Source organism: Hemitrygon akajei, chromosome 7 (genome assembly GCF_048418815.1).
Source record: "Hemitrygon akajei chromosome 7, sHemAka1.3, whole genome shotgun sequence".
In the NCBI taxonomy this organism is placed as follows: domain Eukaryota; kingdom Metazoa; phylum Chordata; class Chondrichthyes; order Myliobatiformes; family Dasyatidae; genus Hemitrygon; species Hemitrygon akajei.
The window spans coordinates 114,298,932-114,326,624 of record NC_133130.1 but is presented as its reverse complement, the minus strand read 5'-3'; the positions used below and the strand labels follow the sequence as shown (position 1 = coordinate 114,326,624).

General features: G+C 45.3%; 1 protein-coding gene across 3 annotated transcripts in view; it reads right to left on the bottom strand.

Moving 5' to 3' along the window:
- The window catches only part of LOC140730841 (uncharacterized), a 68,636-nt gene that overhangs the window by 20,196 nt on the left and 20,747 nt on the right, over positions 1–27,693 (bottom strand). For 2 of the 3 annotated variants that reach the window (XM_073051781.1, XM_073051782.1), the window contains exons 3-7: positions 21,703–21,794; positions 17,402–17,572; positions 13,515–13,709; positions 8,457–8,576; positions 3,885–3,959 (exon numbers count right to left, since the gene is read on the bottom strand). In XM_073051781.1, coding sequence (XP_072907882.1) covers positions 3,885–3,959; positions 8,457–8,576; positions 13,515–13,709; positions 17,402–17,572; positions 21,703–21,794 — 653 coding nt within the window. The remainder of the gene's footprint in view (positions 1–3,884; positions 3,960–8,456; positions 8,577–13,514; positions 13,710–17,401; positions 17,573–21,702; positions 21,795–27,693) is intronic. The other variant, XM_073051783.1, reaches the window with a different exon arrangement.

The following is a 27,693-nucleotide window of genomic DNA, read 5'->3' as shown; positions in this document are numbered from 1 at the left end:
GGATGTGAAGAGGGAGCTTAAGGTAGAGGAACCCAGTGATCATAATATGAAAAATTCACTCTGGAATTTGAGGAGAAGCTAAAGTCAAATGTATCAATATTACAGTGGAGTAAAGAGAATTACAGAAGCATGAGAGAGGAGCTGGTCAAAGTTGATTGGAAGGGGACACTAGCAGGGATGATAACACAGCAGCAATGGCTGGAGTTTTTGGGAGCAATTAGGAAGGCACAGGATAGACACATCCCAAAGAAGAGGAAGTGTTCTAAAGGCAGGAATACATTACCATGGCTGAAAAGGGAAGTCAAAACCAACATAAAAGCAAAAGAGAGGGCATATGATAAAGCAAATATTAGTGGGAAGCTGGAGGATTGGGAAATTAAAAAAAAAAACAACAGAAGGTAACTAAAAAAACATGGGGGGGAAGGTGAAATATGAAGGTAAACTAGCCAATAATATCAATGATACAAGAAGTTTTTTTTCAGATATATGAAGACTAAAAGAGAGATGAAAGCAGATATTGGTTCGCTAGAGAGACACTAATGGGCAATAAGGAAATGGTGGATGAACTGAGTAAGTATTTTGCATCAGTCTTCACTGTGGAAAACAATAGCAGTTTGATGGACGTTCCAGAGTGTCAGGGGTTATGAAAAGTGTGAAGTTACTATAATTAGAAAGAAGGGTCTTGGGAAACTGAAAGGTTTGAAGGTAGGTAAGTCACCTGGACCAGATGGTGCACACCTCAGGGTTCTGGAAGTGGTGGCTGAAGAGATTGATGAGGCATTATTAAAGATCTTTGAAGAATTGATAGATTCTGGAATAGTTCCGGAAGACTGGACCATTGTAAATGTCACTCCACTCTTCAAGAAGGGAGAAAGACAGAAAAAACAGGAAGTATAGGCCAATTAGTCTCAGTGGTTGGGAAGATGCTGGAGTCGATTATTAAGGATGAGGTCTTGGTATTTGGAGGCACATGATAAAATAGGCCACATTCAGCATGGTTTCCTCAAGGAAAAATCTTGCCTGACAAATCTGTTGGAATTCTTCGAAGAAATAACAAGCAGGATAGACAAAGAGGAATCAGTTGATGTTATGTGTTTGGATTTTCAGAAGGCCTTTGACAAGGTGCCACAGATGAGGCTGCTTAACAAGCTATAAGCCCATGGTACTACAGGAAAGATTCTAGCATGGATAAAGCATTGGCTGATTTTCAGGAGGCAAAGAACTGGAATAAAGGGATCCTTTTCTGGCTGGTGTCAGTGCCGAGTGGTGTTCCAAAGGGGTCTGTGTTGGGATTGATTCTTTTTATGTTATATGTCAATGATTTGGATAATGGAATTGATGACACTTTGGTAGAAGAACTGAAAGGGTTGACTGTTTTCTAAATGGAGAGAAAATACAAAAGCTGAGGTGAATTCCCTAAAGGTTAATTTGCAGGTTGAGTCTGTGGGGAGGAAGGCGAATGCAACGTTAGCATTCATTTCAAAAGGACTAGAATACAGAAGCAAGGATGTAATGTTGAGAATTTATAAAGCACTGGTGAGGCCTCATTTGGAGTATTGTGAGCAGATTTGGGCCCCTTATCTTTGACAGGATGTGATGAAACTAGAGAGGGTTCAAAGGAGTTTAATGAAAATAATTCCAGGGTTGAATGGCTTGTCATATGAAGAGCATTTGATGGCTCTGGGTGTATTCACTAGAATTCAGAAGAGTGAAAGGTGATCTCATTGAAACCTACTTGATAGAGTGGATGTGGAGAGGATGTTTCCTATGGTGGGAGAGTCTAAGACCAGAGGGTAGAGGGGCATCCTTTTAGAGAGGAGATGAGGAGGGATTCTTTTAGCCAGAGACTGATGAATCTGTGGAATTCTTTGCTATAGGCAGCTGTAGGCATTATGTCTTTATTAATTTAAGGCAGTGGTTGATAGATTCTGGAAGGGATACGGGGAGAAGGCAGGAGATTGGAGCTGAGAGAGGAAATTTGGATCAGCCATGATGAAATTGCGAAGCAGACACAATGGGCCAAATGGCCCAATTCTGCTCCTATATCCTATGGTCTTATGGAATTTTGTGGGCCAGAGGCTGGTGACTCTGTGGAATTCATTGTCACAGGTAGCTGTGGAGCCCAAGTCACTTGGTGCATTTAAGGTGGAGGTTGATAGGTTCTTGATTAGTCAGGGCATGAAAGGTTATGGTGAGAGGGCAGGAGAATGCCTTTGAGTGGGAATTGGATCAGCCATGATGAAACGGCAGAGTGAACTTGATGGGCTGAATGGCCTAATTCTACTCCAATGTATTATGGTTTTGTGGGAGGGGGAGAATTTTTTTTTACCAGAAGAAGAAATCGATATTCATTCCATCAGGTTGGGAGGCCTTACACATTGCTCCTCCATATTGAGGGGGGCCTCATTGGTCACAAGAGGAGGCCGTGGACCGACGTGTCAGAATTGGAATGGGAATTGGACTTAAAATGTTTGGCCATTATGAAGTTCCTCTTTTGGTAGAAGGAGCAGAGGTGCTCGATGAAGCGGTCCCCCAATTTGCAATGGATCTCACCAACGTAGAGGAGGCCATATTGAGAACAGGAGAAATAATAGACAACCCAGTAGATTCACAGGTGAATGAGTGTTTGGGCCCTGAATGGAGGCGAGGGAAAAGGTGAATGAGCAGGTGTAGCCCTCTGGCTGCTTGTAGGGGTGAGTGCTGAGAGGGAGATTAGTGGTGAGGGACAAATAGACAAGGGAATCACAGAAGGAATGATCCCTATGGAAAGCAGGCGGGGTGCAGGTGGTGACTATGCGTTTAGTGGTCAGATTCCTTTGTTTGGATGGCAGAAGTTGCAGAGGACAATGTGTTGGGTGTGGAGGCTCTTGGGGTGGTAGGTAAGGACACGAGGAGCTCTGTCACTGTTAAGGCAGTGGGGAGAGGGGGGTGAGCGTGGATGTTCTGGAAATGGAGGAGAGCATCAGTACTGGAGAAAAGGGAACTCCGCTCTGAAGAAGGAAGATATCTCTGAAAGGAAAGTTGCATCCTGGGAGCAGAAGCGGAGGAAAAAAATGCACTGAGGAAAGGGAATAGCATTCTTACAGGAGACAGGGTGGGAAGAGGTATAGTCAAGATAACCGTGGGAGTCGAGTAAGTTTATCAAATATATTGGTCGACAGTTTGTCTCCAGAGATGAAGGAAGTGTGGGGAGATGTCAGAAATGGATCAAGTGAATTTAAGGGCAGGGTTGGAGACAAAGATGATGAAATTGACGAGCTCAGCATGGGTGAGTGAAGCATCACCAATATGGTGGTTAATGTAGCAGAGTAAGACTTGGGGAGCATTACTGAAGAAGGATTGGAAGATGGACTGTTCTGCATAGCCCATGAAAAGTCAGGTAAAGCTGGGGCCCATGCCAGTGCCCATGGCTACACCCCCCCCCACCCTTGAGTCTGGAGAAAGCTGTTGAGGGTGAGGACCAGTTCTGCCAGATGGAGAAGAGTTGTGGTGTGTTATTGTCTAACCAGAGTTTTACAGAGCTGCTTCATGACAGTTGAACTCAATCCAGTGACAAACGAAGGTCAGTACAATATATTAGTCACTCTCTCAAGCGAAAATGGATGGAAATGCCAGTGCTCACATTATGCTCATGGAAACTTGTTGAGCTTGCTAACAAAACACTCCAGGGAGTATTTCTTGCAGTAAAGGACAGGTTAAAGTAACACACTCGCGTTAGGGTTAGGTGCACTAACATGATTTGAGGAGGCAGAGGCTGCGTTTGTCCCATGCAAAGACTGTCAATCAGTGAGCTGGCAGCTGAGACACGGATGGTACATTGTGAGGCCATGCACTAAACGTCTAGATGGTGTGCGTCCCTGTGCCAGAAATGGCAGGACAACAACCTGGGCCTTGAGCAGCGTCTCTTGTTCCTTCATCATATTGGTTTGCACCTTCCACTCTGCGGCCTGGGTCAGGAGCTGTTTGTAGAGAGAGGGAGAGACCATAAGCAGACATGGACAACAGTACCCCTCTGGTCTCACCACTTCCCCACCTCACTCACCCTGCCCATGATCCACTGCTTCAGCAACTGGGGCAGAGGAGATGGCAGATGCTGGAATCTGGAGAAACGCACAGTCTGCTGAGAAACTCAGTGTGCCAGGCCATAAGACATTCTGTAGGAGCAGAATTAGACCATTGAGCCCATCGAGTCTGCTACACCGTTCCATCATGCCTGAGTTGTTAGTCCTCACAACCCCATTCTCCTGCCATCATGTCTGCTACACCGTTCCATCATGTCTGCTACACCATTCCATCATGTCTGCTACACCGTTCCATCATGCCTGAGTTGTTAGTCCTCACAACTCCATTCTCCTGCCTTCATGTCTGCTACACCGTTCCATCATGCCTGAGTTGTTAGTCCTCACAACCCCATTCTCCTGCCATCATGTCTGCTACACCGTTCCATCATGTCTGCTACACCATTCCATCATGTCTGCTACACGTTCTATCATGTCTGCTACACCATTCCATCATGTCTGCTACACCATTCCATCATGTCTGCTACACCATTCCATCATGCCTGAGTTGATAGTCCTCACAACTCCATTCTCCTGCCTTCATGTCTGCTACACCGTTCCATCATGTCTGCTACAGCGTTCCATCATGCCTGAGTTGTTAGTCCTCACAACCCCATTCTCCTGCCATCATGTCTGCTACACCATTCCATCATGTCTGCTACACATTCCATCATGTCTGCTACACCATTCCATCATGTCTGCTACACGTTCCATCATGTCTGCTACACCATTCCATCATGTCTGCTACACCATTCCATCATGCCTGAGTTGTTAGTCCTCACAACTCCATTCTCCTGCCTTCATGTCTGCTACACCGTTCCATCATGTCTGCTACACCGTTCCATCATGCCTGAGTTGTTAGTCCTCACAACCCCATTCTCCTGCCATCATGTCTGCTACACCGTTCCATCATGCCTGAGTTGTTAGTCCTCACAACCCCATTCTCCTGCCATCATGTCTGCTACACCGTTCCATCATGTCTGCTACACCATTCCATCATGTCTGCTACACGTTCCATCATGTCTGCTACACCATTCCATCATGTCTGCTACACCATTCCATCATGTCTGCTACACCATTCCATCATGCCTGAGTTGTTAGTCCTCACAACTCCATTCTCCTGCCATCATGTCTGCTACACCGTTCCATCATGCCTGAGTTGTTAGTCCTCACAACCCCATTCTCCTGCCATCATGTCTGCTACACCGTTCCATCATGTCTGCTACACCGTTCCATCATGCCTGAGTTGTTAGTCCTCACAACCCCATTCTCCTGCCATCATGTCTGCTACACCGTTCCATCATGCCTGAGTTGTTAGTCCTCACAACCCCATTCTCCTGCCATCATGTCTGCTACACCGTTCCATCATGTCTGCTACACCGTTCCATCATGCCTGAGTTGTTAGTCCTCACAACCCCATTCTCCTGCCATCATGTCTGCTACACCGTTCCATCATGCCTGAGTTGTTAGTCCTCACAACCCCATTCTCCTGCCATCATGTCTGCTACACCATTCCATCATGTCTGCTACACCATTCCATCATGTCTGCTACACGTTCCATCATGTCTGCTACACCATTCCATCATGTCTGCTACACCATTCCATCATGTCTGCTACACCATTCCATCATGCCTGAGTTGTTAGTCCTCACAACCCCATTCTCCTGCCATCATGTCTGCTACACCGTTCCATCATGCCTGAGTTGTTAGTCCTCACAACCCCATTCTCCTGCCATCATGTCTGCTACACCGTTCCATCATGCCTGAGTTGTTAGTCCTCACAACCCCATTCTCCTGCCATCATGTCTGCTACACCGTTCCATCATGCCTGAGTTGTTAGTCCTCACAACCCCATTCTCCTGCTATCATGTCTGCTACACCGTTCCATCATGCCTGAGTTGTTAGTCCTCACAACCCCATTCTCCTGCCATCATGTCTGCTACACCGTTCCATCATGTCTGCTACACCATTCCATCATGTCTGCTACACATTCCATCATGTCTGCTACACCATTCCATCATGTCTGCTACACCATTCCATCATGTCTGCTACACCATTCCATCATGCCTGAGTTGTTAGTCCTCACAACTCCATTCTCCTGCCATCATGTCTGCTACACCGTTCCATCATGCCTGAGTTGTTAGTCCTCACAACCCCATTCTCCTGCCATCATGTCTGCTACACCGTTCCATCATGTCTGCTACACCGTTCCATCATGCCTGAGTTGTTAGTCCTCACAACCCCATTCTCCTGCCATCATGTCTGCTACACCGTTCCATCATGCCTGAGTTGTTAGTCCTCACAACCCCATTCTCCTGCCATCATGTCTGCTACACCGTTCCATCATGCCTGAGTTGTTAGTCCTCACAACCCCATTCTCCTGCCATCATGTCTGCTACACCGTTCCATCATGCCTGAGTTGTTAGTCCTCACAACCCCATTCTCCTGCCATCATGTCTGCTACACCGTTCCATCATGTCTGCTACACCATTCCATCATGTCTGCTACACGTTCCATCATGTCTGCTACACCATTCCATCATGTCTGCTACACCATTCCATCATGTCTGCTACACCATTCCATCATGCCTGAGTTGTTAGTCCTCACAACCCCATTCTCCTGCCATCATGTCTGCTACACCGTTCCATCATGCCTGAGTTGTTAGTCCTCACAACCCCATTCTCCTGCCATCATGTCTGCTACACCGTTCCATCATGCCTGAGTTGTTAGTCCTCACAACCCCATTCTCCTGCCATCATGTCTGCTACACCGTTCCATCATGTCTGCTACACCATTCCATCATGTCTGCTACACGTTCCATCATGTCTGCTACACCATTCCATCATGTCTGCTACACCATTCCATCATGTCTGCTACACCATTCCATCATGCCTGAGTTGTTAGTCCTCACAACCCCATTCTCCTGCCATCATGTCTGCTACACCGTTCCATCATGCCTGAGTTGTTAGTCCTCACAACCCCATTCTCCTGCCATCATGTCTGCTACACCATTCCATCATGTCTGCTACACCGTTCCATCATGTCTGCTACACCGTTCCATCATGCCTGAGTTGTTAGTCTCCTGCCTTCTCCCGGTAACTTTTGATGCTCAGACTAATCAAGAACCTATCAATCTCTGGTTTAAAATATATCCAATGACTTGGTCTCCACGGCTCTCTGTAGCAATGAATTCCACGGATTCACTACCCTCTGGCTAAAGGAATTCCTCCTCATCTCTGTTCCAAAGGGACATCCTTGTATTCTGAGGATGTGCCCTCTGGTCCTAGACTTTCTTACTATATGAAACATCCACTCCAAATGGGCCTTCAATATTCAATAGGTTTCAATGAGATCCACCCCTCATTCTTCTAAACCCCAGTGAGTAGAGGCCCTGAGCCATCACACACTCCTCCACAATAACATTTTCATTCCCGGAGTTATTCTCATGAACCTCCTGTGGACCCTCTTCAATGCCCGCACATCTTTTCTTAGATACCAGGTGCTATGGTAGCATAACAGTTAGCGTGACATTATTACTTCTCAGAGTTTCAGAGTTCAGAGTTCAATCCCAGCATCCCCTGTGAGGAGTCTCTGTAGGTCCTCCCCGTGGGCTTTACCCACGTACTCCGCTTTCCTCCCATAGTCTAAAGATGGGCATTGTAAATTGTCTCATGGTTAGGTTAGGGTTAAATCGGATTTGTGGGGAGTTGCTGGATGGCATGACTCGACAGGCCAGAATAAAACTATAATAAATAAATAAAACTTGTCACAATAACCCAAGTGCAGTCTGACCAATTCCTCATAAAGCCTCAGCCTCACTTCCCTGCTTTTATATTCTAGCCCTCTCAGAATGAACACAGTACTAACATTGCATTTTAGTAACATGATGCCACACCGGCACAGTCAACAACACAATCCTGCACTAGTGATCACTAACTCACAATTTTGCTCACTTTTTGCACTGCATTTTAACATATGTAAGGGTGTAGGTCTCACACAGTGAGCGGTAGGGCGCTGAGGAGCGTGGTAGAACAAAGGGATCTGTGAATACAGGTTCGTAATTCACTGAAAGTGGCATCACAGGTAGATAGGGTCACATTTCAGGGCAGGCGTCAGTGATAATAGACTTGATTCTGACTCTGAACATTTTCCAGCATCTGAAGAATCCCTTGTGTTTTAAACCTTACAAAGGTTCCCATCTCTATCACTTCATCCGGCAGCTCATTCCACATGCCCACCACCCTCTAGGTAAAAAACTTTCCCCTTTAAATTTTGTGGAATATTGGATGGTCTAATCATGGACCAACACCTACAAAGGTGAGGTAAATGGCAAGCGAAGAGATACAAGGAATGAGATGGACATGTCCGCCCGTGGGACGCACGCATGGCCAATACTTGCATATTCCCGTTCTTGGCTATGTCGCTCCTCGGCGTCCTTCAGCAATTCTTGTGCCTGTTGGAGTTTTGCATCTGCCAGTTGTTGCTGTAGCTCCCTGTGCTTGAAGACCTTCTCGAAGTGCTGCATTGAGAATGTACAAGGTGTGCTTAGTACGTTTGCAGAATCGGAATGAAAATGAGTTGGTGGTTAATCCCAGGACATTGGTAGTGGGAAAATTCAGTGACGGGAGTGATATTGAATGTTAAGGGGTTATCGCTGACTTTTCCATAAGACTATAGGACATAGACTCAGCGATCACTTTATTAGGTACCTAATAAATTGGGCACATCCTGTACCTAATAAAGTGGCCACTGGGTGTATGTTCCCGGTCTTCTGCTGCCGTAGACCATCCACTTCAACGTTCAACATGTGTATTCAGAGATATGCTTCGGCACACCACTGTTGTGGCGTGAGTAAAAGTCACCTTCCTACTGGCTTGAACCAGTCTGGCCACTCTACTCTGACCTCTCTCATTAACAAAGCATTTCATCCAAAGAACTGCCGCTCACTGGGTATCTTTTGCTTTTCACGCCATTCTCTGTAAACTCTAGAGACTTTGTTGAAACCCCAGGAGGACAGCAGTTTCTGAGATAGCCCATCTGGTACCAAAAATCGTTCCACAAAGTCACTTGGATCAAATTTCTTCCCCATGCTAATGTTTGATCTAAACAACTGAACCTCTTGACCATGTCTGCATGCTTTTATGCACTGAGTTGATGCCACATGATTGGCTGATTAGATATTTGCATTAACCAGCAGGTGTACAGGTTCATCTAATTAGTGGCCACTGTATGTAGGAGCTGGATTAGGCCATTCGGCCCTTTAAAACTGCTACACCATTCCATTATGGCTGATTTATTATCACTCTTAACCCCATTCTCCCTGTAACCTTTGACACCCTTACTAATCACGTAATCCAGATAGTCCACAAAACATTTGCTTTCACTGGTACATCTTCTTTTTCTTTTAAATGTGTTTTTGGTGCTGTTGGAGTCTGTGATCTACAGTCTGAAGCATGTGTTTTTGAGCCGATTGAGCGACCTGGATCTTTGCTGTCTCTGAGAACGTTCAAGGAGGTGAGCAGCATCGGGTCCAAGAACCTTAAAGACAAGCCCATAATTAACTCCATTTCTCTCCAACCTCGCTGATTAAAGCACCGGGGAAGATTGAGGTGTGCGAGTGTTCAGTGCTGCCTACCAGCCTCTCACTCGCTGCTGCTGGAGGGAGGTGCCTGCGTGAGACAGTCTCTCTCCCCCAGAGGAAGGTCCCTGTGTTCGAATGGTTTCCCTCTTCTTCAATGTGTCAGAGGATGGTACTGACGTTCTGGGTCTGCGGCTTATGGATTGGTCTATAGTTCAATCGGACTCTTCTGATTTTACGTTTTTCATTTTTTGTGTTTTTGCTTCTTTCTTGTTGCTGTTTGTGCTTTTACTTGTGGGAGTGGGGGGGGGGGGGCGGGGATGCTGATGTTTTTCTTTGAACGGTTTCCTACAAATCACAATGTACAAGGAGGACTGGTTGTATGTGCGTACATAAAGTGACACTAGGGGGTGTGTATGTAGTGGTGGTCAGGGCCGTGGAGGGGTTGGTTAGTGGGTGGAGATTTTGCTCAGCCTGACTGCTTGGGGAAAGTAACTGTTTTTGAGTCTGGTGGTCCTGGCGTGGATGCTACACAGCCTCCTCCCTGATGGGAGTGGGACAAACAGTCCGTGAACAGGGTGGGTGGGATCTTTGATGATGTTACTGGCTTTCTTCTGGCAGCTTTCTGCATATATGTCCTTTATAGTGGATAGGCTGGTAAAGGTGATGCTTTGGGCAGTTTAACTACCCATTATAGAGCCTTCCAGTCCACCACAATGCAGTTTCTGTCTCACTCAGCGACACAGAATAATACCTTGCTGAACAGTTTTCTCCGCTGTCTCAAACTGGAGGTTGATTTGCTTTCTATTTCGGAGCTGTGTGTCAGTGTGATTCCATTGACGGCTGAGTGGGTGGTGATCACCGGGAGTGCTATGTCATGAAGCCTAAAATAACACCGTACGCCTTCCTCATGTGGCTGTCAGTGGCCTGCAGTTCACAGAACCTCTGTATGCCTTGGTAGCATCCCATTCAGGAGCTGGTCATTCGGGAATTCAGAGTCAGAATCGGAATCCGCTTTACTGTCGTTGCCGAATGCTGTGAAATTTCAAAATTCAAGATTCAGGACTCAAAGTTTGTTGTCAGCTCTTCAGTACATGTGTATAAAGAAGGTTGCTGTCCCAGCAGTGTAAAAACACAATAAAGGTAAATATGAAAGCAGTCCTATGAAACACAACAACTGCAGAGGGTGAAGATTAGCTTATATTCATCGATTGATTGTGTGTGTGTGTACATAAAGTGATGTTAGGAGCAGGAGTATCCGTACACAGGGAGACTGACAGGAAATGATAAAGTAATAAGCAACTCCTGGCAAGAGCAGCTCTTCCAGGTAGTAGCAGGACAGATGAACACACAGTAGGAGAGTGACACCAGTACAGTGCACTCGGTGTATGGGGTATCCAGGGAGGGGTTGCACCTCTGGTGAAGGGGCTGGTCCTGTCCATTGTGAGACAGCTCACCTTTGGTCTCCAATGGACACTCAGCTCTCACCTGTGGGTCCGAGTAGCTGTTTGTGTGCGACTGCGGCCACACGCCGGTACAGCGCTTTGACAGGCGGGCTACAGTCTGCTGTGCCCTAGCATGGGACCGGGTGGATGAGATCAACAGTGAGATCCAATGGCCAAGAAGGCAGTTCTGCAGCTCTTCGTGGAGAGTGAAGGGCATCACAGGGCACTAATGGTCACCCACTGCAACCAAGGATCACTCCGGGTTGTGACAATTATTCATACCGCTGGACCCCGCCTCCTAACGTCAGGAGAGTGGAACTGCCCGTGAAATGGATTTTCCACGTTAAGAACTCTCTCACACATGTTTCATCGTCTAAAGAAACACTGCTCAAGTGTAACTGTCACTGTCATCATTCAACAGCGCAAGGTGGGAAAATTCACATCCTCATGGAGATGATTATCAGGACCTGATCTACACCAGCGAACATTGCAAGGTGGGAAAATTCACATTCTCGTTGGAGATGATTATCAGGACCTGATCTACACCCACGAACATTGCAAGATGGTTCACAGAGCAACTTCTTTCATTTCTTTTACGTCTTCTTTTTATTTCAGATGTGGTTCTGCTACCGTTGAAACCCAATTTCCCTCAGGATCAATATAGTATGTCTGTCTGTCTGTTGGAGCCCGTTATCTACATTCTGGTGGGTGCTTTCAGGCAGATCGGGCAACCTGGACCTTTGCGGTCTCTGAAGGGTACCATGGGGCTGCGAGCAAGGTGTGAGGGATGGAGGCTAGGAGGCCTGGAGACAGGGTGTGTGCCCATAATCAACTCTATCTCTTGCCGATCAAAGCGCTGAGGAAGACTGAAATCATCGAGGCGGGTGCGGAGGCAAAGCGACTGTTCAGTGCCATCTACCTGTTTCTCGCTCGTTGCTGCTGAAGGAAGGTGTCTGCATGTGACTGTCTCTCTCTCCTTCTCGCTCTCTGCTCCCAAGGGAAGGTCAATCATGTTCAAACGATCTCTCTCTCCCCCGTTGCTGTCGGAGGATGGTGCCAGAGCGAGGTTTAATCGAAGCCGTTTGTGGATTGTGGTCTCTAATACACCTTAATGATGTGTTTCTAGTTTCTGGTTGCACCTTCTTTTGATGCTAGCTTGGGCGATTTTGCTTTGGGATGACCTGCAGATACTGAACACTGAGCTGAACTGCAATATGCCTTTTGAATATGTTTTATATTCTGTTTTTCGTTGCTGCTTGTGCAATCTGACTGTTTTTGCTCATGGGGGGGTGGTTGATGATGTTGTTTCTTTGAATGGGTTCCATGGGTCTTCTCTGTTTTGTGGCTGTCTGTGAGGAAGACGAATCCCAGAGTTGTGTACTGCATACGTACTTTGATAATATAAGCACTTCGAATCCTCTGATCTGGCCATCAGGTGCTCTTCACAGGTTAACCCTTTCAACAGTTTCCTTCTCATTCCACCATTTTAAGGTTAATGTGATTCTGTGGCACACTTGCCCATCCAACCTCTTCCTATTATTGGCTTTGAAAACACGAAATGTTAGAAAGGCTGTCCAAGACTGGGTGAGGTCTCTAGATATTGGAAACATCATTGGAGCATAAGATATAGGAGCAGAATTAGGCTCTCCAGCCCACTGAGTCCCATCAGGAGGTTATGTTGGTAATTGTTAGCTCCTTGTCAATCCCGCTCTTCCTCTTATTCTCTTGTCCCCACCTAATGGTTTATAAAAGTAGTCACAAGAATGCTCAGATTCTATTCATCTTGTCTCTCTGTAATAGTGACTCCACCTATTTAAATGTTCTTTATATGCCTGGAATAAAGCCCATTGGACCATCAGACATGGACCTTGGAGAAGCATTAGACCATTCGGCCGACTGAATCTGCTCCACTATTCGTTCATGGCTGATTTTTTCAACCCCATTCTCCCAGCCATCCCACTCTAATTCTGAACCCTTTACCAATCAAAAACCCATTAATCTCTGCCTTAAATACACCCAGTGACTTGGTCTCCACAGTCGCCTGGGACAATGAATTTACCACCCTCTAGCTAAAGAAATTCCTCCTAATCTCTGACGTAAAGGGACATACTTCTATCTAAGGCTATGCCCTTGTATACTAGGTTCTCCTGCATCCTCTCCACATCAGTTCTATCCAGACCTTTCAGTATTTGGTACAGTTCATTGCCATCCTTCTGAATTCCAGTCAGTACATGTCCAGAGACATCGAATACTCTGCAAATGTTAACCCTTTCATTACTCCTGTGAACCTTCTCTGGGCCCTCCCCTTCCTTATAGACAGGACCTGAAATATTCCTGATGCAGTCTGACTGATGCCTTATAAAGCCTCAGTGGTATGGCCGGGATTCGGGCAGTCCCTGTATGTGCTGACCGGACTCCTGCCCCTGTTCCTTACCTCCTCTCGCAAGTCGTATTGTTCAATGATGTCTTTCAGCTTGCTGGAGAGCTCGGTGTTTTCCTCGTACAGTTTGACGTTCCGCTGGGTTTGCTGGTCTATCTGGGACTGGATATCGGCCAGGGTGTCCTGGAAATGTTTGGTCACCTCTTTGCGTTTTTCCTCCTCTTCCCTCGCCCGCTGCAAACTCTCCTCCTGCTCAGGGAGAAGCAACAAGAGGCAGCAGGGCCGATGGCAAGAATTTGAGGGAGTGAGTGATAAAGAGAGAGAGAATGAGAGCAAGAAACAGCAGGGGGAGGGGAGGATGGGAGGTGGAAAGAAGCGACAATATAATGGATAACTGCATTATGGAGAAAGCAGGTCATGAACTTCTGCACAGCAGGCAAACTCAGTCCCAACTTCCCTCAATAACAACAGTTAAAATACAGCCGGACAGTATGCATAGGGAAGGTTGAGAGGGAAATGGGACAAATACAGTCAAATGGAATTAGCTGAGACGGGCATCTTGGTTGGCATGGAACAGATGGGCTGAAGGGCCTTTCCATGCTGTATGACTCCATGTTGATGAGAAAGAAGGAGATAGAGAAGATATAAAGAGTGAAAGAGAGGCAAGGGAGAAGGGAGGAAGGTTAACGTTAGGACAGTCAGTTCTACAATGTGGAAGAATGCCCTTCAGTGCATCACATCTGTGCCAGCCATCCAGACCCAATTAACACTAATCCCATTTATTCTCCCCATATTGACATCAACTCCTCCAAGGTTCTACCACTCACCTATACACTGGGGGCAATTTAAGGTGGCCAGTTTACTAGCTGGGAAATGTGCTTAGAGAATGCCACGCACAAAATGCTGGAGGAACTCAGCAGGTTCAGTGGCATCCTGAAAGAAGAGTCTGTTGATTTCTCTCCATAGGTGCTGCCCGACCTGCACTTCTTCCCTCCACTAGCCTGCAGGTCACGCTTGGGAAGGCATAGCACCTGGTAAGTGGCTGCCCGCCCCCAACCCCAAACTTGAAGCCATAGGAGCAGGCGGTGGATGGTCAGATGAGCAGCTGGTGCACATCACAAATCCTGGTCATGCAACCACTGATGCCAGGCAGACAATCTCTGAAGAGTATTGATAATGGCTGAGGTCACCTGAATTGTGAAGACACTGCCCAGAAGAAGGCAATGGCAAACCACTTCTGTAAGAAAACTTGCCAAGGACAGTCATTGGGTATATTTAAGGCAGCGGTTAATTGATTAGTCAGGGCATGAAGGGATACAGGGGGAAGGCTGGAGATTGAGGCTGAGAGTGAAATGGATCAGCCATGATGAAATGGTAGAGCAGACTCGATGGGCCAAATGTTCTAATTCTGCTCTTATGCCTTATGGTCTTCATGATATCTTACATCATGGTGAGCTTATCGTGCTCATGGAAAGCCCCTGACTGCCTTCACAGAGCTTCCTCTGCAGATTCTGCTGGTGTTCCTGCAGACCAGGGGTTCCCAACCTTTTTATGTCATGAACACAACCATTACACAGGTCCAGAGAGCTATCTGCTTAAATGGATGGTAAATATGTCATTAACTTAAATATATATATATTAATTTAATTAATTTTAATGCATTTTACTGCTTCTGAGAATTTTCCAATATTTGTCAGTTTCAGTTTTGTTATTTAAATTTATTAATATTTTCATTTCTTTCAAATAGTTATTTGAATATTTATTCAAATAGCTGAGGCCTTAGAAGTCATTGGTCAGATAGCGTTTGGAGTATTGTGAGCAGTGTTGGGCCCATTATCCAGGGAGAGATGTGTTGGCTTTGGAGAAGGCTCAGAGGAGGTGCTTGAGAATGAACTCGGGAATGAAAGGGTCTCAGTTACTCTATAAGGAACAGTTTGATGGCTCTGGGCCTGTACTTGCTGCGATTTAGAAGAATGAGGGGGTATCTCATTGAAACGCTACTGAATATTGAAAAGCCTAGATAGAGTGGATGCGGAGAGGATATTTCCGACAATGGGGGAGTCTAGGACCAGGGGGCATAGCCTCAGAATAGAGGGGCATAGATTTAGTACAGAGATAAAGATGAGTTTAGCCAGAAGATCATGAAGTTCATTGACAGGCGGCTGTTGAGATTAAGTCATTGAGTATATTTAAAGCATGGGCTGGCCGGCCCTTGCTTATCAAAAGTTAAATGGATAAGGCAGGAGAATGTTGGGGGTGGGGGGGGGGGGCGGTTATACATCATTTCTGCTCTTTTGTCTTATGGTTTTTGAATTAAAAAAATAGCCAAATTCTTTGACAGCATTGATGGCTGATTCAGCCTGGAGGCAAGAGTTAACCCTCTCTCAAAGCACCTGGCTGTGTGGGTTCTTTCTTTTGGGTCCTGCTTCAGTAAAGAGTGACTTCAGCAAAGATATAGCTGGTGAGAGGGGGTGGCGATGGATCGATGGGCTATTATTATATTGTGGGCTTCTAATCCTGTTTCCCTTACTTGTGATCCCACCCATTGTGATCCACCCTTTTATGTATGCGATACCTCATATGATCCCCCCTCATGACCGTGATCTCATACATGGTTCTGGCTATCTGTGTGATCCACACCCTAACTCTGTGATCCACCATCTCATCAGTGTGACCAAACCCCTCAACTGGGTCACCCGACCTGTGCGATTTCCCCCTCACCTGGGCCACTCCACCTGTGCGATTCCCCCTCACCTGGGTCACCCCACCTGTGCGATTCCCGCTCACCTGGGTCACCCCACCTGTGCGAATCCCCCTCACCTGGGTCACCCCACCTGTGTGATTCACATTCATCTGGATCACCCCACCTGTGTGATTCCCTCTCACCTGGGTCACCCCACCTGTGTGATTCCCGCTCACCTGGGTCACCCCACCTGTGTGATTCACATTCATCTGGATCAACCCACCTGTGTGATTCCCTCTCACCTGGGTCACCCCACCTGTGCGATTCCCCCTCACCTGGGTCACCCCACCTGTGCGATTCCCTCTCACCTGGGTCACCCCACCTGTGTGATTCACATTCATCTGGATCACCCCACCTGTGTGATTCCATCCTTACCTGGGTCACCCCACCTGTGTGATTCACACACAACTGGGTCACCCCACCTGTGCGATTCCCCCTCACCTGGGTCACCCCACCTGTGTGATTCACATTCATCTGGATCACCCCACCTGTGTGATTCACACTCAACTGGGTCCCACCTGTGCGATTCCCCCTCACCTGGGTCACCCCACCTGTGTGATTCCCTCTCACCTGGGTCACCCCACCTGTGTGATTCCCGCTCACCTGGGTCACCCCACCTGTGTGATTCTCGCTCACCTGGGTCACCCCACCTGTGCGATTCCCCCTCACCTGGGTCACCCCACCTGTGCGATTCCCCCTCACTTGGGTCACCCCACCTGTGTGATTCACACTCACCTGGGTCACCCCACCTGTGCGATTCCCTCTCACCTGGGTCACCCCACCTGTGCGATTCCCCCTCACCTGGGTCACCCCACCTGTGCGATTCCCTCTCACCTGGGTCACCCCACCTGTGTGATTCCCGCTCACCTGGGTCACCCCACCTGTGTGATTCACATTCATCTGGATCACCCCACCTGAGTGATTCCACCCTTACCTGGGTCACCCCACCTGTGTGATTCACACACAACTGGGTTACCCCACCTGTGCGATTCCCCCTCACCTGGGTCACCCCACCTGTGCGATTCCCTCTCACCTGGGTCACCCCACCTGTGTGATTCCACCTTTACCTCCCCATTCCGCCCCACCCCTCAGCAGACAGCTGGGTCAGTAATATCTGTCAGGGAGATCTACACGCTCATCGTGGGTTTAATGATTTCCATGTAACTTAGCTGGACCACTAAGGTGGGTTGCCACTGACCTTGAGGGTCTTGTTGTGTCTTTGAAGTTCCCGGCACAGACTCTCAAGCTTGCTGCGGGCCAGGATTGCCCTGGTGTGCTCACTCTGCAGGTGGTCCTTCTCCTTGGTGAGCTGAACCTGTTTCCTCTGGAGTGACTTCCTCTGTTTCTGCTCAGCCCGGTACTCCTCCAGCTGAAGACAGACAACAAGGATCAACATTTAGAAGGGCAGGGACTTTTACGGACAGTTAGGATAGCTTTGTGCTTTGAAAATCATATCTCACTAGTTTGATTATGCTTTTTGAAGAGGTGAGTAAAGGATCGACAAGGTTGGGTTGGTAGATGTTATCTGTATGGACTTTAGCCATGGCTTTTGACAAGGTCCCATGTGGCAGGCGGGACCAGAAGGTTAGAATAGATGGGATCCAGGGTGAGCTAGCCATTTGGATACAAAATCATCTTGATGGAAGGAGGAAGAGAGTCTTTCAGATTGGAGGCATGTGACAAATAATGTACTGCTGGGTCCACTGTTGCTTATTCATTTATATTAACAATCAGGATGACAATGTAGATGGCATAGTTAATAAATTTGCAGATGACATCAAAATTGGTGGCTAGGACAGTGAAGAAAGTTTGCGATGATTAAAGTTGGATACTTAAGGCAGAAGTTGATAGATTTTTGATTAGTCAGGACATGAAGGGCTATGGGGAGAAGACAGGAGACTGGGACAGAGAGGAAAATGCATCAACCATGATGAACTGGTGGAGCAGATTTGATGCTCCTATATCTGATGGTCTTACAGTCTTATGGTCTTAGATCAAGCGCGGAAATGGGAGAATGACTGATGGAGCTTCTGGGCTTTCCCTCTCCACAGGTTGGGTGAGAATGGAACTAGAGGTCATAGGTTTAGGGTGAAGGGTGAACTATTTAAGTTGAATCTAATGATGGTGAGAGTGTGAAATCAGCTGCCAGTAGTAATGGTGTATTTTAACATTTAAGAGAAATTTGGGGAAGTATGTGGAGGATAGAGGTATAGAAAGATTTGGTCTAGGTGCAGTAGATGGGACTAGGCAGAAGATTGGGTCAGCATGGACTAAATGGGTTGAAGGGCCTATTTCTTAGTTATCATTCTCCATGAGCCTACGACTAAGGGTGAGGTGCTGCACTTTGGTCAGTTATACACAGTAAATAGTATGGTGTTATAGAATAGAGAGTCACAGGGGTGCAGGTACATAGTTCCCTGAAAGTGATCCCATGGTAGACAGAGCGGTGAAAAAGGCTTTTGGCACGCTTGCCTTCATTGTCAGGGCACTGAATGTAGGAACTGGAACCTTGTGTTAAAACTGTACAAGTCACTAATGAGACACACTGGGAGTACTGTGAGCCGCTCTGGTCACCCAGCTATATCATTATGCTGGAGAGGGTGCAGGAAAACTGGGCAGTGGTGTTGCCGTATCTGGAGGGCTTGATAGGCTGGATCATAGGAGACTGGGGGAGATGTACAAAATCATGAAGGTGGGTAAATTAGAGGGGACAGGTCTAAGCTGAGAAGGGAGAGATTTAAAAGAAACCTGTGCTGAAGTGCATTATGACCCTGTGACTCTAATACCTGTCTTATGCTCCTTCACCTGTTCATTTTTGTTCCGTTGGACAATCCATGAAGTTTTCTATATATTTTCTCTCCCTTCTCTGGTTTGGGAACATGCATAATCTGGTAATAAAAAGTCTCTGTACTGAAAGCCTCAGTTACTGTTTGAATTGCTAATTTTATATTCCCATTCACCCAAGTCAGAACTGTCCCTGTTGAAAATGGGTTTTCTCCAGTTGCCTGGTTTTAACTGGGAGTGATCAGTATTTTCCAGAGCAATTCACAGCTGATTTATTATCCCTCTCATTATTGATCCCAGGACTGTTAAGATGCAAACTCTCCAAACTGTCCAGACCCCACCTGCCCCACGACCCCGGGAATGCAATTCACTCTCTTCTAAAAGTTAGACAACATCACACTGCAGGCACTAGGACCCAAGGGAAGTACATCACATGATTGAATGATTAGTTACTGTTTGTGCAAAGGGGGAGGGTAATATTAGGAATAGGATTATTCTCCAAAAGCACATTAGAACATAATGTATGCAAGACACACAGGCCATTTAAGCCCTTGTTTCTGTTGCACCATTCAATAAGGTTTGACTAATCTTTTCGCTCTGCACCACTGTCCTGCATTAATATCCATTAATATTGAAAACTCTATGGAACGTTGTCTTGAATAAACTCAGAGCGCGAGGCTCCATAGTTTTGCTGGGAACTCAATTGCAAAAGTTGGGATCTTGGCATTATTTTCTCTGGTCCATGTTGCAACTTTATAAAGATTGTTTCTAAGATTTTCCCTATTACTTGTGCCAGGCTAACTGGTCATGCTTCCTGTTAATTTTCTCTTATTCCTTTCTTCCGGGCTGTGGGAACCACTCTCAAACCTTTGGAATTTTGGAAGATAACAGTCATTGTATCCACTATCTCCTTCAAATCCCTAGGATGTAGATCAGGTCCCGGATTTTTATCGAGAGTCAGTCCAATTAATATGCCGATGAAGGATCTCAACCCGAAACGTTGACTGCTTATTCCCCTCCAGACATACTGCCTGATCTGCCGAATTCCTCCATCATTTTTGCCTATTAGTTGCCCCTTAGTTTCTTCAGATAATTTTAAGGTGATTGGAGGAGAGCTCAGGGGGATGTCAGAGTTAAGTGTTTTACACAGAAAGTGGTGGGTGCATGGAATGTCCTTTCTGGGGTGGAGGTAGAGGCAGATACATTAGAGACATTCAACAAACTTTTATATGGGTACATGGATGACAGAAAAATGGAGGGCTATGTAGGAGGGAAGGGTAGATTGATCTTAGAGTGGGTTAAAAGGCCGGCACAATATTGTGGGCTGAAGGACCTGTCCTGCGTTGTAATGCTCTGTGATCAGAAACTTTTTTCCTGATATTTACTCCTACCACTTCTTCATTCTTCCAGAACCACTTTCCTTCATTGCTTCTCAGACATTTTTTTCTGGTTTCTTCCATGAGGACAAAATATTTGTTTAATTCATCTGTCATTTTCTTTTTCTCCCATTGTATTGTCTTCTTTCTTAGTCTTTAAGGGAGCCACATTGATCTTAGCTGATGATTTCCTTTTTACACATCCTTAGAAACATTTACAGACTAATTCAGAGTACCTCTGGCTATACAGTGATTTGGGACATACTGCTGTTATGAAACTGTCATATAAAGCAAGTTGTTAATAATCTAAACGTTTGAATTCAGGAATTTATGGGCTTAGAGTAGAAAGATTACAGATGATCTTTGTTTGCTACGTGTATATAGAAACATCGAAACACGCAGTGAAATCCGATGTTCGTGTCAACAACCAACACAACCTGGGAATGTGCTGGGGGCAGCGTAGCGTGCCCACAACACGCTAACATGTTTGGGATGAGGGAGGAAACCCGATCCGCATAGTCACAGCGAGGATGTGCAAACTCCTTACGGACAGTGAGGGAATTGACCCTGTGTCGCTGGCGCTGTAATAGTGTTACACTAACCGTTACGCTACCCTTTGCCATGGCACTCACTTTGGCACTTTATGAGGAACAAAGTTGACTGGTCTTGCTTGCTTGTTTGTTGGTGAAATATCATGTTGTGATGCTACATTGACACCAGAAACGTGGTGATACTTACTGGCTGCCCCCTGCACCGTCTATGTCTTATGGTCTAGTCCCCTGACTGTGTAGGTTGTTGATGCAAAACCACACATTTAGAGTTGTAGAATCATAGAAAAGTACAGCACAGAAACAGGCCCTTTGGCCCATCTAGTCCATGCTGAACCATTAAAACTGCCTTCTTCCATCTACCTGCACCAGACCACAGCCCTCCATACCCCTACCATCCATGTACCTATCTAAACTTTTCTTGAACATTGAAATCGAACTTGCACACATCACATAGCTGGCAGCTCATTCCACATTCTCAGTGAAGAAGTTTCTCCTCGTGTTCCCCTTAAACTTTTCACCTTTCACCTTTAACCCATGACATCTAGTCAGTGGAAAAAGCCGGCTTGCTGTATGCTGCATTTGACAATATGTTTCGATCTAGATGGGACAAAAAAGAAAAATAATCTTGGATCTTGAATCTGATGGTGACCAACCTCCATGGCCCAGAGTGGAGCCCTTGTTAAGACACATGAGGAAATAGTTCCCAGGCAGTTTTGTGCCTCTTGAGGTGATTCCCAGTAAGGAGTGGGGAAAAAAATCATGCAGTAGGTGAATTTCATTTTACTGACCAGTTCTGAGTACTTCAGTAACAGAATTTCTTGCCTCTCCTCAGGCGAGCTTATCTTGTTTAGAGTCTGCATCAAAGTCACAACCTCCTTCCCTATATATAAAGACACAAAGTTAAAATCAAAATGTTGTTCACCCTCAGTGAGGTGACGATGTGGAACTAGCAACAGGTAATTTATAAACACAGGAGATTCTGCAGATGCTGGAAATCCAGAGCAACACACACAGAATGCTGAAGGAACTCAGTCAGCATCCCTGGTGAGAAATAAACAGACATTTTGACCAAGGAGCTGATTATTGACTTCAGGGGGAGGAAAGCAGAGGTCCATGAGCCAATCCTCATTGCGGATCAGAGGTGGAGAGCGTCAGCAACTTTAAATTCCTCAGTGTTATCGTTTTGGAGGACCTATGCTGGGTCCAGCACGTGAGTGCATTATGAAGAAAGCATGACAGCACCTCGACTTTCTTAGATCCCTGCGTAGATGCGGCATGACATCTAAAACTTTGACAAATAGCGTGATGGAGAGTATAATGACCGATTGCATCACAGCCTGGTATGGAAACACCGCTGCTTTAAATTGAAGAGCCTTCAAGACAATGGATATGGCCGAGTCCGTCACAGGAAAAGCTCTCTCCACTACTGAGTACATCTAACAAAGCATTTTCGCGAGGAAGTGGCATTCATCATCAGAGACCCCCACCATCCAGGTCATGCTCTCTTCTCACTGTGCCACCAGGAAGAAGATACAGGAGCCTCAGGACTCACACTTCCAGGTTCAGGAACAGTTATTACCCCTCAACCATCAGGCTCAAATGGGATAACTTCACTCAACTTCACTTGCTTCATCATTGAATTGTTCCTACAACCAGTTGGCTCACTTTCAAGGACTCTTCATCACATGTTCTTGATGTTTATTGCTTATTTATTATTATTATTATTTTTCTTTTTGCATTTGCTCAGTTTGTTGTCTTTTGCTCACTGGTTAAATACCCAAGTTGGTGCAGTCTTTCATTGATTCTCTTATGGTTATTATTCTATAGATTTATTGAGTATGTCCACAAGAAAATGAATCTCAGGGTTGTATATGGTGACATATATGTACTTTGATAATGAATTTATTTTGAACAGTTTGCAAGCAAGCTTTTCACACTACATGGGAAAATACTAAGCCAATTCTAATTCAACTAACCAGTCAGAATGTTAAATATCTCTGTCAGATCAGATCATTACACAGGAGGATGGAAGGAGATACAGGAGCCTCAGGACTCACACTTCCAGGTTCAGGAACAGTTATTACCCCTCAACCAAAGGGGATAACGTCACTTGACTCACTTCATCTCATATTCTTGACATTTATTACTTATTTATTATCATTGTTTTTTTTCTTCTTTACTTTTTGTATTTACACTGTTTTTTGCACATTGGTTGTTTGTCTGCCCTGTTGGGTGTGGTCTTTCCTTGATTCTGTTGTGTTTCTTGTGAATGCCTACAAGAAGATGTATTTATGAGCTGTATATGGAGACATATATCAACTTCCAAAATAAATTTGCTTTGAACCCTTCATCAGGCCTGGAGAGGAAGGGGGAAGAAACCAGAATAAGAAGGAAGGGAGGAGTACAAACTGGCAGATAGGTGAGACTAGATGAGGGGAAAGTGAGTGGATGGGAGGGGGGGATGATGTGAGAAGCTGGGAGGTGATAGGTGGAAGAGGTAAAGAGTTGAAGAAGGAGGAATCTGATAGGACTGGAGAAAGGGAAAGAAGAGGGGCACCAGGGAGAGGTGATGGGAAGAGAAGGGACAAGTGGGGAACTAGAATGGGGAAATGAATAAAAAGAGAATGGGTATATGGTAGAAGCTCCCTGCCTCCTTTTTGCCAGTAAGCTTCTGGATGTCACCGAAACTGGTGAAGTACAATTGGTAATTTGTAGTTAGTTTGTTAACATGATATGTACCGAGGTGCAGTGAAAAGCTAATATTTGTGTGCCATCCAGGCATATTGTTCCGTTCAAGAGCACATTGAGACAGTAAAAAGAGACCCTTCATCAGTCTTGGCTCGGAACATCTGCTTCTTCCTCTCTCGAGGTGCAGCCTGACCTGCTGAGTTCCTCCACCATTTTGTGTGTGTTACTCTGGATTTCCAGCATCTGCAGAATCTCTCGTGTTTGTAAAGAGAATACAGAGTTACAATGACAGAGAAAGTGCAGTACTGGCAGACAAGTAATGTTCAAAGGCCATAACGAGGTAGACTGGAAGAACAAATGATCATCTTAATTGTACAAAAGGTCCATTCAAGAGTATGACGACAGGGGATAAATGTACTTGAGTCTACAAATCTAGTGGGATTCCTCCCACATTCCAAAGACACCCTGGTAGTCAAGGTAAGTTACACCCTGATAAGTGTCAAGAGTAGTGGTTGGACGTATGGGAAAGGATAGGGTACAGGACTACTGAGACCTGAAATGAAAGGGTTAATGTATGAGGCCTGTCTGATGGCTCTGGGCCTCTACTCACTGGAATTTAGAAGAATGAGGGAGGGGCTTCATTGAAGCCTACTGAATATTGGAAGACCTATGCTGTGTATTTAATATTTCAGTAATATTTGAGTAATAGTGTAAGAATATTGTTTGATTAAGCATGCTTTGTTGTTTATATAATTCATATATGTAAAACTACATGAATGGCATACATCATCACACTACTCTGTGAAAATTGCTTAAAGTAATCATGAAGTTAGACTCATATGTCAGATTCCCATGTCTTCCTTTGAATTAGTTTAATGTTTCAAAGTTACAAAACATAACATTGTTGACAAGGTATTTTTAAAATGTTCCCAAGGCTGTTACCAAGTTATTGAAGCGCTGCGAGATGTTTGAATTTAAAAAAAATGCAGGTAAAAAAATACAATCCAGCATGTGCAGAGACTGTTGAGTTAAACAAAAACATCTCAGCATGTGTCACTTGGAAGGAAAGACATGATTGAGATTTTTGACAAAGTCCAGAAACTGTAAGAATTCACTGGTTCATGAAGAGTGAGTATCAGGAGAAAAAGGAGGGGAAACGTTTGGCCACATCAGAAAGATTGACAAGTTTGATTACACAAAAGATATGTGTATTGGACAAATTGAACCGTTTTTGACACAAATGAAGTAACCAATGAGAAACAATTACCAATCTTGCATTGGATTGCCCCTCATTCTTCTGAGTTCCAGTGAGTAGAGGCCCAGAGCCATCGAATGCTCCTTATACGACAAGCCTTTCAATCCCAGAATAATTTCATGAACCTCCTTTGAATCCTGTCCAATGTTGGCACATCCTTTCTCAGTTAAGGGCCCCAAACTGCTCACAATACCCCAGGAGAAGTCTCACAAGTGCTTTTTAAAGCCTCAGCATTACATCATTACTTTTATATTCTAGTCATCTCAAAATGAATGCTAACTTTGCATTTGCCTTCCTCACCACTGACTCAACCTGCAAATTAATCTTTAGGGAATCCTACATGAGGACTCCCAAATCCCTTTGCCCCTTAGATGCTTTGCATTTTCTCTCCATTTGGCAAATAATCCATGCTTTTATTTCTTCTTCCAAAGTGCATGACCAGACACTTCCTGACACTGTATTCCAGCTGCCACCTCTCTGCCCATTCTCCTAATCTGTCTGGAAGAGAGTTCAAGGAGCTTCAGGAAAGTTGAAAGTATTCAACCTTTGTGAACATAAAGAACCAGAACCTCCTCTGTGTGCATTAAGGTTATTTCATGAACTTCAAGTGGGAAACAAAAAGCTGGTTGTAAAAGTAGATGCGAAGACCAAAGCCCGGCTGGATGAATGGAAGGCCAAAGAGAAAGGAGTCAGTGGAGATCTGAAAACAGGATTTGTCAGGTGACGTGGTGGATGAGGAAACCAAGAGGAGATCAGATCATAAAGTATTGGAGTATAAAGTTGCATTGTTTGCTGTGTAACCAAAACTATGTATTTGCTATTTGCTATGTATGTATCCAATTTAGTAGGAGAATGAAATTGCTGTATTTTCTCTGTACTATTGAACACATCAGTGACTTAAGAATGTAGCCAAATAAGAAGATAATGGTGTGTTAATGAGAGGCTAGCTAAGAGATAACTGTGGCCAGGGATGAGGTAACATGTGGCCCAAAAAGTAGATTAGAACATGATTAAGTTAATGGGTAGAAACAACAGTGGGAAGTCGGGAGCTGATGATACGCAACTGTAGACCGATTGGGTATGCTAATACAACTAAACCAGGAGATTGCCATAAAAAATGCTATGTACAAGGATCGGTGGGCAACCAGCGACTAGCTCACTGACTGTCTCAGCTTTGATTTGCAAATTAAAGTTTAACACTTCTTGAAGAATCTTCTGCATCTCCTGGTCGTTTGTGGGGCACAAGAAACCACGACAAAAATTGGCGTAGTTGGCAGGATCGGAAAGAGACCCGCGGAAAGGAAACGGCAGATTGGGGACGCTTCCCAGTCCTCTAGGGACCCCCACAAGGCTAACAGAATTAAGGGTGCACCCAAACAAAAGGTAAGCGCTTTTTGCGACAATTTGGACTAAGAATTCTGTTGGTTTTGGGGAGGTCTTGGAGTCTCAGAAGTGTGGAACCACTGCCGAAGGGTCTCTCCGGTCCAAAGAATCTGGCAAAATTGAGGGTTAACAGGAGGCTCAGAGGATTGATCAAGAACACTGCAGTGAGGGTAAGTACAAATAAGCTAATAAGAAGTTAAATGAAGAAAAATTCCACGTGGTGTTCCAGTGAACCTTCCCAAGATTGAGATGCACAAACTCGAAGAAGAAAAAGGAAGCAGAGAAAAGGTGGCTACCACTTCCTGCTGTCTCAGAGTCAACTTCTACAACCAATTCGGAGGAGGCCCCAGAAGCTAAGATTGTTCTTGCAGCCACGTCTCACCTTGTCAGGAAAGACATTATCCCACAAGAGTAAGAAATCCACCACAGCAATTAAATCTTCAGGCCTGAATGGGACAATTTAAAATGTACAATGCTGTGGGTATCTATATTGTAGGTGTACTATATGGTATACTGTGTATAGAGCTGAGGTGCATGCTCTATTGAGCTGGAATTTAATATTTCAGTAATGTTTGAGTAATATTGTAAATTGACCAAGCATAATGCTAACAATGTTTATATAATTCATTATGACTTAGATGTATAAATACATGAATTGTATAAGTAATCATGCTACCATATGATATGAGAGTGCCTTACTTGAAGTAAACATGAAGTTAGACTCACATTTTGGACTCCCTGTTTTCCTTTGAATTAGTTTAATATTTTGATGTTACAAAACAAAACAGCCTGGACTGAATGGACTGAATGTTTCCTATAGTGGGGGAGTCTGGGACCAGAGGGTGCAGCCTCAGAATAGAGGAATGCCCCTTTAAGACAGAGATGAGGAATTTCTTCAGCCAGAGAGTAGTAAATCTGTGCGACTCATTGCCACAGAGGGCTGTGGAGCCCTAGTCACGGGGTATTTTTGATAGGTTCTTGATGAGTCAGGGCAGAGCAGGCAGGAGAATGAGGTTGAGAGACAAAATAAATCAGCCTTGATGAAATGGCAGGGCAAACTCGATGGGCCAAATGGCCTATTTCTGCTGCTACGTCTTATGATCTTGCATGGCAAATGGGAATGGGTTGGATAAGATTTCTCTGCTGGGGGCTAGCATGTACCCGATGGGCTGGTTGGTGTCGAAGTACACACAGTTCTCATTGTCCACTGATGTGATATCTGCTAGTGCTGGCCCCAGCCCCCACCTCCAGCAGTTTTGAATGAGTCTTCAATGTGCATGGATACAGCCTATCATTATCAGTGTGAATATGGTAATCAGCTTCCAGGCCATTTGTGTCAAGTGGCTTCCCACTGTGCACTGTTCTAAAAGAGAGTGGTCTTTATGTACGCAGCTGTAGATTGTAATTCAGAAACCATCACTGCTTGTAACTCAAAGTCCTGACTGATTGCATC